The sequence below is a fragment of the Rhipicephalus microplus genome, chromosome X (genome assembly GCF_043290135.1).
Source record: "Rhipicephalus microplus isolate Deutch F79 chromosome X, USDA_Rmic, whole genome shotgun sequence".
NCBI lineage: Eukaryota > Metazoa > Arthropoda > Arachnida > Ixodida > Ixodidae > Rhipicephalus > Rhipicephalus microplus.
This window is the reverse complement of record NC_134710.1, coordinates 181,049,762-181,063,790: the sequence shown is the minus strand read 5'-3', so window position 1 is coordinate 181,063,790 and position 14,029 is coordinate 181,049,762. Positions and strand designations below refer to the sequence as shown.

Sequence of the window (14,029 nt, the reverse complement as noted above, 5' to 3'; positions counted from 1 at the left end):
TTTAGGTTACCACCCTTGCAAATACAAATAGCAGAAAATGTGTTTCCTTTCTGGAAGCAGTATACTTAGAAGGCATTTTTCAATTTGATGGCTCATGCACAAATGAAAAGAAAGTGGGGGTGGGAGGGGCATATCTGGGGCATCTTTCAGTTCATGTGTCTCACGTATCTTTTCGTTCATTATTGCTGAGCACTCGCTAATTCCAAATCTTGAATGACGCACATGCCATAACCATGGCATGAATTTCTCAACAAGGACACCGAAAGCATGCAGTTGTAAAGAAAGAAAGCATGGCAAGCATGATGAATATTGTCTGACAAAAAGATGCCCCAAACATGTATCCCACCTTGTTTTTGCAGTTGATGGCCTACACCTAAGAAGTTATTTACAGCCATAATACCTGGTTTCAAAAGCACACTTATACTACCAACAAAATGGCCTTTGTAGAGGAGCTATTACTGTGAATTAATGTTTGAGATGCCCAAATCTCCTGGTTTCAAAAGCGCACTCATACTACCAATAAAATAACATTTATAAAGGAGCTATTACTGTGAATTAATGTTTATGATGCCCAATTCTACTCAGAAAAGAAAAACAATATGAACAAAACATTAAGCTTTTGAACATCATCCTATCATTCAAAAGAAAACTTGTTTAAATTCACCTTTGAAATCCATACAGGTTAAGCAACGTTCCCCTCTGCTCCTTCATGGTGACTCCAGCATGGCTATTGCAGCTAAACCTCTATATAACAATAACGAAAAACTGGCACTTCTATCCCATCAAATCCTGTTATATTATCCCACATAGGACGTCTAAAGTTTTGCAATCATCACGATTACATCCCTAAAACTCTGCATACATTCTTGGGTTTTTCTTTACCTTCATCCAAAAATTTTCCAGGATGTATGTGTGCATGTGTGTGTGTGTGTGTGTGTGCACATGTGTATTTTATTTTCAGATCAGTTTTTCTGGCTTAAATAGCTTATTATACTTTTCAGAAGTTGGGGAGCAGTTTGGGAAGATGAATATTGGTTAGCTAACTATGTTGACACTTGAATGTGCTGTTTGACTTAAGAACCTGCTCTGAAACAGTTAATACAAACAATAGAAAGGTTTTGTGAAGCAGTCTAGCAAAGACTAAGGCTACTGTATATGCATCTGCAGCTATACTCATAAGGCTAGAGCAACTTAGATATGCAAGCACAAATATTTTAAGATTTTGTAATATCATATGGGCACAGTGCTCCAACAATTGTTTTAAAAAAATGACAGCTGACATCAATGAAATCGCTCAGTTGATCTACTGTACTGGCTGTAGCCAGAAAACTGCAAGAACAGAAGCCAAAGCAGCCAAAGCTGCCCAAAACATCTGCTGCACTATTTTCGATTTGAATTTTCATTGCAGCAACAGGTGAAATAGACGTCAATAGAAGTTATTGGAAGTAGGCTGATGCACTACTTTGACTTCACCTGGCTTCTTGCATCAAAGCAAATGTAGACTCACAATAGTGCACCGAGTGCCACCTTGCAAAGCTCCTTCCCTATAGGCACTCCATTGGTAATAGTGGCTAAACACTAGTCCATTGGTAATAGTGGCTAAACACTAGTCCATTGGTAATAGTGGCTAAACACTAGAAGTTGCAAGCCATTTTCTAGTGTTATATAAAAGTATCCTTCCCACTGGTTCATTACTCAAGCAGGAGAGAGGTACTAGTATCTACAAACACTTCACTTTGCCATGGCTATTATTGACTATTGTCCCTGTACTCTGCCATTATCTTTAATTGAGGAGCAAGTCACGTTCTCATGAAAGAGCGCCTATTTTCAACTTACAAGCCCTTAATTTTCATTTTTTACACAAAAAAAATAAATTCTCGGTATAATCGTGTGCAAATGTGTAGAGGCTGATGACGACGGCCATGTTCCGCTGTCACTGCAGTGTTCGGCCTTCATTGCTGCAGTGTTCAGCCAACTGAGCATTGAAGATACAAAGAGAAACAACTTTATATTAATTATATGAAGCTGTTTGATTACTGTAGGTGGAGCCCCTTTCCCAGGGACCCTGTAACTATTGCAGCTCACCAGGCCTGGTCAGTGGTTGCTAATTGGCACAGTTCAATTTGTGAAGTCAAGTCACCCATGACCAGTTTATTGTCCTTAATTAGCAGTGAGAGGGCATCTGCCAAACACTGCATGCACTGGTAGGTTTTGTATTCGAGTGTCAGGATAGAGTTGCACCGTGAACATTTGTCACTGTTTTTTGGGAAATGTTTGCAGCCTATATGCAAGTGTGGGCAGAAACTAAAGCCACACCTCACCCAAACTCAACAGGCGACAGGCAAGGGACTGGCACCAAATAAAAACAATGAAGTGTTGGGAAAAGTTTGTACACCAGCCTGCCCCTAATTTGTTGAGTGTTATGCATGCTATTTCTGCTGCAAATGTTAGTGGCTTTCCGAAGATCACAAAAAGCCGCTGTAAGCATCGCACAAAAAAAACCACATCATGCGTGCTGTTCTAATTTGCATAGTGAGCTTTTCTCCCTTCTACACCACTATAACCTACATCACCCTTGCCTTATACTGGTTGTAGCAGTGAAGCCAGGTGCTATCGAAATAAAATTTGGAGTAAAATCCTCAGTAGCTTTTCATCATGAAACCAAATGTGCACAACAACATTAAACGATGGCATTGTCTCGTAATGCTAATATGTTATGTACATGAACAGGAGCAGACAAATTGGCCATTAAGCCACTGGCACAAGCTTTACGGCTCAGTACTGATTTACTTCAACAGTGCGTTCACTATTTTCATATAATCGAGTTTCCCACGCTCAGCTTTCTGGTTATATGGCTGAAAATATACAAATTTGCGAAGTTTGTTACATGAAGATTCAACTGCATTACCAGATATCTATAGAGAATTTAATGACTTGATAACTTCCTAAGTACTTCCTCGCAAGTACTTTTAGGCAAGTATTTCATAAAGCTGTTGAGAGAACCCCAAGACATTTACAAAACTATACTTTGCAACCTCCCCAATTACCACATCAGATCTTACTTCCGAAATGCTACAGCTGTAAATTCTGGGCCGCAGGAAACAACCCCAGAGCAATCATATTGCCGTTCGAGTTTCCACTTCGCCTACTGTGGTGAAATTACTATTCATAGTACCGTTTCGTTGATTCTAAACAAGTTTATTGCTGAAGTTTTTGTTTTTTTAGTGTCACGGTAACTGATTGATATGTGGGGTTTAACGTCCCAAAACCACCATATGATTATGAGAGACGCCGTAGTGGAGCGCTCCGGAAATTTCGACCACCTGAGGTTCTTTAACGTGCACCCAAATCTGAGCACACGGGCCTACAACATTTCCGCCTCCATCGGAAATGCAGCCGCCGCAGCCGGGATTCGATCCCGCAACCTGCGGGTCAGCAGCCGAGTACCTTAGCCACTAGACCACCGTGGCGGGGCAGTGTCACCGTAACTATCAACATCTGAGAATACATTCAGAATTGTCAATTGTAAAAAAGATTAGGTAGTAGATGTCTTGCATATATATATATATATATATAAGCAAGAGAACAGGAGAGATTAAAAAAAACGGTTCAACCGTACTCATCTATATCTCACATCAGTCCATTTGTATGCTAATTTTTCCCCATACTTGGAATAGCTTGTGTTAGGAAAGCAGCAGTCAGAAAAGCAGTAGCAAAGAAAGTAGCCAGCAGTGAAAAACACGGATAGTAGAACAGCCCTGAAGTAGAGGTTTGAAAGTTGAGGTTCAGACGTAGGATATGTGTCTAAAGCAAATGTAATAACCAAAGTAATACTGTATCAGCAGCAATTAAAGTAGGGAAATTGAAAGGAAGCATCCTAAGGTACAGATATTTTTAAGTACATGCATGACAGTGATCATCACTGAACTTCTGTTGTTCATCAGTCAGTGAGATTATAGATTGGGTGAACTCAGACTAATGGTAAAGGGATGAGTGCCTTGAAAACAACCACCAAACTATCCACATAGTCACTTAGTCAGGCTCTCATTGGCACCAAGATGTGCTCAAAAATTAACATCGTACAATAATCATGGGAAAGATTTCAGTGCTTTCTTAAGTAAACACTCAAAAAAGCAGCTCAACAAGTGGGATCGCCAGGAAATACCCAGCTCCTATGCACATAGTGGCTACCATAACAATATATACAGTGACACAGATGCCTGCAGATGAATATGAAGCTAATAGGGACCATAAGAAGTGGTTATGAGCTGAGAGAGCACAGCCACCCATACAAAAAATCTATGCCAGCTTCACTGGCACTGAGTACTTAAAAAATATTACTTTCACATGCATTTGGTGCACAGCAAATCCAACATATTCTTAGTTCACGAGACTCCATCGTGAGCTTCAATTACATACTATGTTAAAAATAAGTTTTTTTATGTAAGCTAACAAGTTCTTTTTTTTGGACAGATATTTTTAAGTGTTTACTGAAATGTTTGTGTACAAGTTAGGTGGAAAGTTTATGAGTATCTTCATAAATAAAACAATCATAGCACTTACATGACAACAAATAATATCACTGAAATATTCCTAATCATAAACAACATAACTTCTTAATGTTGTGTAATATAGTGTGTTTTCCTCCATATTCCGGCATAGTCTTACATCTTTGAAGGGGCATGTGAAGTTGTTGGCAACTAAAAAGGCAAAAGGAGCCAGGCATCTGAAGCAGAAGTCCTTTAATCGTGTGCAAATGCTATATGCTTTAAATTTCCGATACTATTGCTTTACTCCGAGCTAGGTTAGCTAGCAAGTTTTCCAGTGTCATTAGCAAAATGCTCCCCAACATGGGGCATAATGCCCCAGTAATTATTGCTTTGTAAGTTTTCTTTTAATCTCCGAATTTCATAAACAGGAATATGAAAGCTCTTATTTGTATCACATTTTTTTACTGTGATACAAATGATGTACATCATAAGCGATTTCCGCATGGTTGCATAAAGTAGCAAAAAGAGGAGCAGCATCAGAAATCCTGAATACAGCTTAATCGTATTGTAACCTTGTCTTGATTATGACGGATGCTACTATGGAAGGTTCCAAGATTTTCGTGCGTTCTCAGAATTGGAGACATCGTGTTCACAATTCACAATAATTACAAGGACCTTTCAAGTTACACTACATGCTATGGCTTGTTTATCATTTAGGAGATGGGTATTTGGGTAGTTTTTTTAAGAGATTTGTCGGTATACCCATGTGATCGAAAGGATTGGTCATAATTTAAGGAGAAAGGAGACTTGCAAAAAAACATCTGGACAGTTGGCAGGTGGCTGTGTCTAATATTTAAAGGTTCTTAACGCAGTTGCGAAAATCCATTCACCAGGAGTTTTTTCACGAGCAGCTAAATCTCAAGCATTTTTGCTTTTGCCTTTTACAAAAATGCAGTATCCACATTAGGGAAGATTCAATTAATTTGCATTTAACAGAGAGCACAAAACAAAAGTGATTTGTGGAGTTTTGCATACCTATGAAGTTACTAATAAAACTATGCATTGCAGGTACAAGCAGAAAGAAAACCATGCGCACGCCAAGTGTATGCAAGCAAACATCTCAGAAAGAGATGCTGCTGTAAGAAGTACATGTGGTGGTGTGCTGTCAACTGGGTGACAACAGTTGATCTGCAGCAAACAGTACTAGCTGTACTACACTATAACTATGTAAATGCAAAAGCAATGGGTCCTGTGAACAGAGTGCAGAAATAAAAGCAAAAGCTTCTGCATGTCTGCTGCTTTTATTATGCAAATAATAAAGCCTCCAGCCACACAAACATGTGTATAGTCAAACTGGCAGTATTTCAAAGCATATTGTAATGCCCTGTCAGAGAATATGCCAGCATTTTTATGGAAATTCCCACAATTACAATAATTTATGGAATCTCACACTTTTTTTATTACTGTATACCTACTAAGACCAAGGCAGAGGCACAAATCAAGAATATTCCAGGCATAATTAAAAACACTAATATAACGTGTGCATGTGTTTAGATCCACAGCTTTACATAGATGCAAAATCAAGCTGTGTAAACTAAAATTTCAGATGCAGCGAAATATACTTGGCTAGGTAGACTACTGGTACTTGACAAAATTACTTTTATAGTAGTCAACTAGAGTTGTAATTTTACTAAAAGCCACCTGGCACGACCCCCATGTGAACTACTGCTCCTATCAATATCTGATAAGAAATAGCCTCAGCAAAACACTAAAGTCTCAAGAAAACTTTTGTATCATTTTTTTATTGATTAGTTTACCCATTCATTACAAACATGGCAGCCTGATTCCTCTAAAAGGCTATACACTACCTCACCTCTTAAAGTTTTTCAGTAGCAATACAAAGCATCATGGGGAGTCTTTGGACAGAGTAGGAGGCAAATTACATCAGACAAAATTGGAGATAGCAGTTTTGTAGTACCACGCACCATTTAAGTGCATTCCCTCACTGTGACTGCACTGCCAAATTTCGAATGTACTGAGCATCCAAAAGTATAACTGAACTGTGTGCACCAGTGAGCTGCTCTGCATGATAAACATAAAAATGACACCACATAGCTTATCGTTATGAAAAGCTTGTTGTCAGTGTGTGTTTCTTTTTATCAGGTGTATGTTTAGATGTATAATCTGGGATGTATCAAATCTGTACAGTGCCTCTGTGACGACTCATGCTCCCAATCTAGTGTAACGTGTGATACACAAACACACACTGGTGTGTACTTCAAAGTTTGCCTGCTTCAAAGCTGATGTACCACTGAAAATTATGCAGTCATCAAAGACCTGTACCTTCTGGCTGTCCATGTACTGATATTTTAATGTACAACTGCAGTTTGCCTGCAAACATGTCTGCAAGGCTGGAACGGCTTTTATTAGGATCAATAGGCCAAGCATGCTAGAAGCAAAAGCCTACCCTGTTAAGGTGTTATTCCACAGCCAAGTCTCAGGAAAGAAGCGTCGCAGTCGTTGATTTCCCTCGTTATGACCTGCCGATCCCCCACTGTATGCAGAGTCTTCAAGCTCAAAGTCGCCACCAAATCCGGAACGATAGTAGACTGAGGGGTTGGCAATTATGGCATGGAGAAAAGATTAGGAAGGGTCAACAATAGTGAATACTATGGGTGGGCATTAGCAAGTTCTCCAGGGCTTTTTAAAAACTATGGTAAGCTACCTTCATATTACAAAAGCCATATGATGACATTTGTAATGTTATCTTTTCTTTGCCTTTCAACATAAAACTATTTTTAATTACAAACATTCAGTTCATTAACAAATAGTACTATGACCAACTACAACAGCTTTTGACTATTAATTCTTGCTGAAACAACAGAGCACACCAACTAGCCTAACAGTAATCATAACATGATTAAAACATTTAATGCCAAATGACACCAAGATTATTTCCCAAATACATGCAAAAAAAGTTATGCGGATGATCCCCTATCATCAGAGATTCCAAATTAACCACTTCACAAGGCCCATAATCGAAAACGATTCTAGAGAAGTTATACATGCTCCTCTTAAGCCTGAAAATAACATTCATGATCACAATAAGGGCACTTGTGTATCCAACTAAGGCAATCAAGCTGAAAATGATAATGCACTTAACAGCATATTAAAATGAAATAAATGGGTCTCTCAACATTGGAAGCAAGCTAAAAGCAGCCATTCAACTCACTGGCGTCATCAAACTCGTACACAAGGCCATTTGTAAGGACAGTCATGCCTGCATCCTGCATAGATTACAAGAAATTTTATGAGCAACACAACACAAATTATTTGCAAGAACCTTTTGAATATTTCCTTGTACAGTTTCCTTCAAAAAGCAAATTAATTGGGCAAAACAGCAACTAGCAATGAAGTAGGAACAATACTGCCCACTAAATTTGGGTCCACTATTTACAAGTGTCCCACATTACACAAATATTTATTTTGAAACAAATCATGCCACTGCTTGTTTCAATTAAAACACTGCTTTCTTTCTCATTAAAGCTGCGTGCTTGAAAAAAGTAGGTGCCTGAAATTTAAATATCATAACTTTAATATTACCTTAAAAAGATCATGTGTAGTTGTTGATCCTGGCCACCAAAGGGAACGCCTACGCCGTCTGTACCATGGAGGCCAGTACTTTGCCTTCTTCCCACTGTCAAATGACTCCAGTTCTTCTATGACCTGCCATATCATAAAGTAAACTCTGTTAATTTTGCCCGCCTCCCAAGAATATAAACAGGTTTCCCTTGCATTTGAATGAAGTGGCTCACCTGTTCCTGGCTCAAGTCATTGCCCTTCTTAAGGAGCAATACACTCTGGTCAACACCAAGAACACCGATGTAGGCATTAGGTTTTGTCGATACCAATACATTCACTTGTCCACCAGGCTTTGTTTCAGCTATGCTTGTCTGCACGTGAACCTGCAATAAATAGCCACCAAGGAGGTGAGATTTGTGTTAACTGCAATATACATTTTTATCACATTTGAGGGTGAAAAAAGAAACCGCCAGGCCTGTACAGAATGCACAGCACAGTCACACTGAAAGCATTAAGAGCGGCCTTTCAGAGCCTTTTATAAACACTCTTTGGGTAACTGCTACAAGCACAGTTGCTGAGCACCCACTACGCCATAAATAATCATAATTTTTGTATAGTAGGCTGGCATTCATTATGCTATCCTTCGTCATTCTTTGGAGACGCATGGTATCTGCTACGCACTAGCGAGGAATTTTGTGCAAATTTTTTTATGCAGTGGCTGACGACAATGAATTATGCCTGAAGTGAGTATGCCCCACAGTTAATAAATGATCACGAACAAGCTTTTGCAATGGGTTGGAGAATCGGACAACCCTCTCATCATGCAATATGCATTGTGTGACACCTGGTTGTTCCTTTGCTGTTCTAAAACGTTTTATTACTCATACTAATGCCATTCCTTCCCCAACAACAAGCCTACCTAAGGCAAGCTCGCAACGGAGTTTCAAACAATGGCGTGGCTCTGCAGTAGAATAATAGGCTGGCAAACAGGGGACCAGGGTTCGAATCCCCCTGTGTCCTTGGTGTTTTTCAAAAGGGGACCAGGGTTCGAATCCCCCTGTGTCCTTGGTGTTTTTATTTACTAGGTTTTTTTCTTATTTCATGTGATAGTGGTTACGAACACCAGCAGTGGTGGCGGCAGACTACAGCGATGCACGCGACCTTTGTTGTGATCTCATAACAGCTTTCCCTGTAAAAATATCTCGAGTTCAGATTGGTTGGTTTAAGAGCACGGCCAACCAAGAATCAATGAGACATCAGTAATTTTGGTTCATCATCTCCTCAGTTCATGAGATATCAGTGATTCAATTGATGTCTCAAACTAAACAGTCCAAATATAAATAAAATTTGTCATAGAAAAGTGCTCATTTGACTGGAAATTGAAGAACTGAGCATACTGAAATAGTAATTTTTTCTTGGCAGAATAACATTATCCAAGTTATATGTGGATGTTTTACAATGCATTAGTTTTTGACAAATCCCAAGCATGACATCAGCAAGGCACCATAATAATAGAGTTCTCCCAACGGGATGGTACTAAAGCAAAAAGGAGAGCAAACAGCGCCACTAGTGTTGAACCAAAATAAAATGGCTAAGTACATAGTTGCAAACTCATGACTGAAGAAATCAGGCGCACGATGGGGTACCACTTCTACAGCGATTTGAGCAGTAGTGCCGGTGTAAGCAAACTTTTGGTGCAAGGCAAGATATTCATTTCTGCCTATATCATGTCATCATAGAAACGACAGCAAAACAGAATATGGGACATTTGATTGTAATATGCAGTTCAAAACCAACTCGCTGGCTTTGTTGCAAGAAGACAACTTTGTCACTGTTACTAGCTATCTCGCTCTGAAATAACTGGAATAAACATTCAGTCTTTGAAACGTGCACTCCTCTGATTGAAAACAAACTTGTGAAACTTTTGTAATACTGTGAAAAACTGGGTCATGAATACTGCCCTGTTTTATAACAGTTTGATGCGCATCCTTGCGCGCAACATCTAAACACTCCACACTTATACTTAAAGAGAAGCAGTAATTACTTTTGTGCAAATTGCATAAAATATATAGATTAGCACAGCAAAAACTTTTACTAAATTGACCTAGTTGTGCCGGCAACATTGTCATGCTCTTTCTGTTCGTTACTAAATTTAAATATTTGGGCAACTTGGCCACTTAAGGTCCTCTAAAAAACAGGTAAACTTGTGTACAAGCAATGGTGTAGTGTATTGTACCGTGAAAGAAGTATATATGCATGCATGCATACATACATATATACTTACAGGTGTCCGAAGAATTCCTCCAACATCATAATTAACAGCATCAGCCACAACTTCACCATCCTTCCTGACATAGTAGACAAGCACTCGTGCCTTTGGAGCCATGCGGAAAGTGGCAGAAAAGCTGAATCGGTAGCTCCGTACACCAGACACTGGAAGAGTCTGCGCATACACTATGTCTCCTCGCCCCATTACCTGCAGTACAAAGAAAAGCTAGATCACTAAACAGGCCACACAAGCTCAAAAATAAAGAATCCTATTGTTTTCATTACATATTTTATAACTATTCATTACACAATGACATTCTCTCTTTCTCAGTATCTATCTTCACACACTGATCATAGTCATTCCTTTTTGTACAGCTTTCCATAACTCATTTTTAGCTACGACTTGTGAAGGCTGGAACTGATTTCCTGCTGTCAATGCCGACATTATCAAAATTTCCAGGCCACCTTTAGTTGTATTTAAGCTCCCTTAAGGTTTTTTTCTTGTTTTCTTATGTTTCCATGTATTTGTATTTAATATTGCCCTCTGAAGTGCTTCAGCACTGAGGGTACAATAAATGAAATGATATAAAATGAAAACATACTAACACCGAACTTTTGTACAATCGCCCAAAATTCTGGAAAATATATACATCAATGTAGAGAGTCTTAATCCATTTCTAAAAAATTTTACAAAAACAGAAGCAAAAAACTTTTGTATAATCCCTCAAAATTCTGAAAAATATGTAGAGAGTCCTTATTCATTACTAAAAAATTTGACAAAAACAGAAGCAAAAAAAATTGAAGAGAACATAAAAAAACTATCAATTGTTGATGGAGTCTCTATAAAATATGCAATTTCCAAGTTGTGAACATCATTCTGTATTGAAAATAAGAGGTAAAAGGTCATAATTAAACTATTAACTGATCCATGTTATTTTGCTTATTTTCTGCTTTTGTGCACGACTTCAAGTCAGAGAAAACAGTGACATTTACCAGTAAGATATTTGAACATAGAAAAGCAGAAAAATTTAACAGCTGAACAACATATCTGCCAGTTTCTTCTTTCAGAGAGAGAGGGGAAAAAGTTGAAGTAAAGTCACAGAGCAACATAAATCTCACCTCATAGACAATATGGTCGAGGGTGTCAGTGGCGTTCACTTCAAACTCAACAATATCACCCACTTTAGGCTCCTCCGTGATCATCACAGCCTGAAGAAAACTACGACTAGGAGACTTGGCTGGATAGATGCCTTCCAAGTAGTAGGTTTGACCCCGAAACTCGGCTCGCAGACCCAAAATCACTGTGCTGTTTTCATTTGGTGGGAAGAACTCCAAGCGTATGACACCATTTTGTGGCACCCAATGCTGACTGCTCTGCCAGAGCTCTTCATTGAAATTGAAGCCATAGTGCAGAGTCAGTTGGTTCACTGCATCATTCACAGGGGTGTCATCCTGGTAGGCAACCTTGAGCTGTCGGTGTAAAGCCCAAGAACTTACATTGCACATTTTCCACGGGAAAAAAAAGGCCACAAGGCAGGATCAATTCTAACTACACTAAAAAAATATGAAACAATCATTACATTCTCATCGTACACATCCTGTTTCATGACACATCTTCTCCAGTGTACTGCCACGCACGTTCATTGCTTTCTTTTGATGCATTAAAATTTCACCCACAAGAACTCCTAGCAATGCCGACCATCCTGCAAGGTTGATTGATTTGATTGATACATGATTATGAGAAACGCCATAGTGGAGGGCTCCGGAAATTTCGACCACCTGGGGTTCTTTCACATGCACCCAAATCTGAGCACATGGCCCTACAACATTTTCACCTCCATAGAAAATGCAGCCGCCGCAGCCCCGATTCGATCCCGCAACCAGCGGGTCAGCAGCTGAGTACCTTAGCCACTAGATCACCACGACGAGGCCATGTCCCGAGGTTTGGGGAAGCTTGGATTGTTTGGAATGATTCTGTTAAGATTATACACAGGACACGAGTAGTTGAGTTTGTTCGCAAGTGTATGCAAACACACACAATAATGCTGGAAGGTTCAATGTTCGATGTATAAAAAACAACGCATTCCACCAATCAGATCATTCAACGTCTGACAATTGTGGACACTGATATTGTTCCACTTCGAGTGTTACTCTTTTTCTCGGTAAAAGTTCACACAAATAAACAGTTCGATCTTTACCAGCTGCAGCTGCTTTCTTCACCATCCCAACAACATGATAATAAAATCCCAATGCTGCCAACAACGCCATATCAGAATGTGAAGATTCTTTAAGAAGTAGAAACAATACACGCACTACTTAGATCAATCATGACACTGCTTTAGTAAGTACACACTAAAGAAAATTAAGAAAAATTTGATCACTTAGGAATGTACTAATCTTGAAGTGGCATAGTTTGTTCATTAAATTTTCTTGGAATGTCTATTACATTTAAGAGAACCCAATTTATATTGCCCTATATTTTATTTCAGTAGCAAATCAAAAATGTTATCCATAGTGTGGTCTTTTGCTTCAGCATGCAAGGTGGGAAACAATCCGTTTCTCTTCAGTTCATATGATAACTGAACAAAGAGAGCATTACTACAGCAAGGTTCTAATCTCACAAGGATCAACTAATCTATGATATTCTGCCACAGAAGTCCCGAACTCCTTTACTTGCGACTTTTAGATAGCATATGCAGGCAAACAAGAAACAAGAGGATGTTATTAATGGCTCAAATAACCATCATGCCTATCACTTAACACAGAATTACCTGGGGCTTCTGGTGACTTTTCCTTATGATTCTAGGATATGCAGTAAGGTCAACCTTACACTAGTATTAAGTGTGTTTGCTTCAGCTCACAAGATTGCTCTCCTTGGGATAACTCAAATATATACTTATTTCCAACACATCCTGCAAAAAGTTCAATGCATCCTAAAGGTGCTAATGTTAGCGGAGTACTAGTACAAGGATCTAGAACTGAATCCAATGTTAAAAGGGAACATTACGCATTTCCCACACATCTTCTCGCACATCTTTTAACACTTTGAGCTACAGTGAGAAAACGCAGCATGGTTTGGGATTGGGTTCCTTGATAGTAAGCTAGGCATGGCAATGACTTTCCACTTCGTAGAGACAGAGAAGGCTGCAGTAACTCACAAAGCAGGTATACTTGAGGCCTGGCTTGAAGGTTTCAGAAGTTTTCACAAGCTCGACTTTTATCTCCTTGTCATAGACTATGATGTAGCTTGTTGCATTATACTTGCGTCCAGTCAGCTCTTCGGTCACCAAGGCAAAGAATTCAATCTCTCGCAGAAAGAAGTCTGTCTTGAGGGAAAGGTCCCGTACAATAGCAACAGGTATGTCCACACTGCCATCAATCTAGAGAACAGGAGAAAAAGGAATTGTGTTATGTATCTCACACAATTTACCATGAAAATAGGCAAGCAGCTTTTCATGAAAAGGGAAAATTGCCATCCAATTGTTTGTAGCACCACCAAGCTACAAGAAATCTACGCATATCTTTTCAAGAAAGACTTCATATTTGATAAAAAAACTTAACCCCAGAGCCGGATTTCACCAACTGTGAAGCTTTATTTACAAGGAATTCATGTGCTTATAGCCTCGTGTTATAAATGTGTTCAATAATTTTCCCTTTTCATTAGACCTCCTCAGCCTTCGTTGCACTTG

At 39.1% G+C, this 14,029-nt stretch overlaps 1 protein-coding gene across 3 annotated transcripts in view; it reads right to left on the bottom strand.

The window, feature by feature from the left end:
- Window positions 1–14,029, bottom strand: part of LOC119177242 (CD109 antigen) — a 134,114-nt gene that overhangs the window by 40,440 nt on the left and 79,645 nt on the right. For 2 of the 3 annotated variants that reach the window (XM_037428673.2, XM_037428674.2), the window contains 6 exons: window positions 13,499–13,720; window positions 11,460–11,810; window positions 10,357–10,548; window positions 8,306–8,455; window positions 8,094–8,216; window positions 7,723–7,777 (listed from right to left, as the gene is read on the bottom strand). In XM_037428673.2, coding sequence (XP_037284570.2) covers window positions 7,723–7,777; window positions 8,094–8,216; window positions 8,306–8,455; window positions 10,357–10,548; window positions 11,460–11,810; window positions 13,499–13,720 — 1,093 coding nt within the window. Of the gene's footprint in view, window positions 1–6,957; window positions 7,100–7,722; window positions 7,778–8,093; window positions 8,217–8,305; window positions 8,456–10,356; window positions 10,549–11,459; window positions 11,811–13,498; window positions 13,721–14,029 lie in introns of all 3 variants that reach the window. The other variant, XM_037428675.2, reaches the window with a different exon arrangement.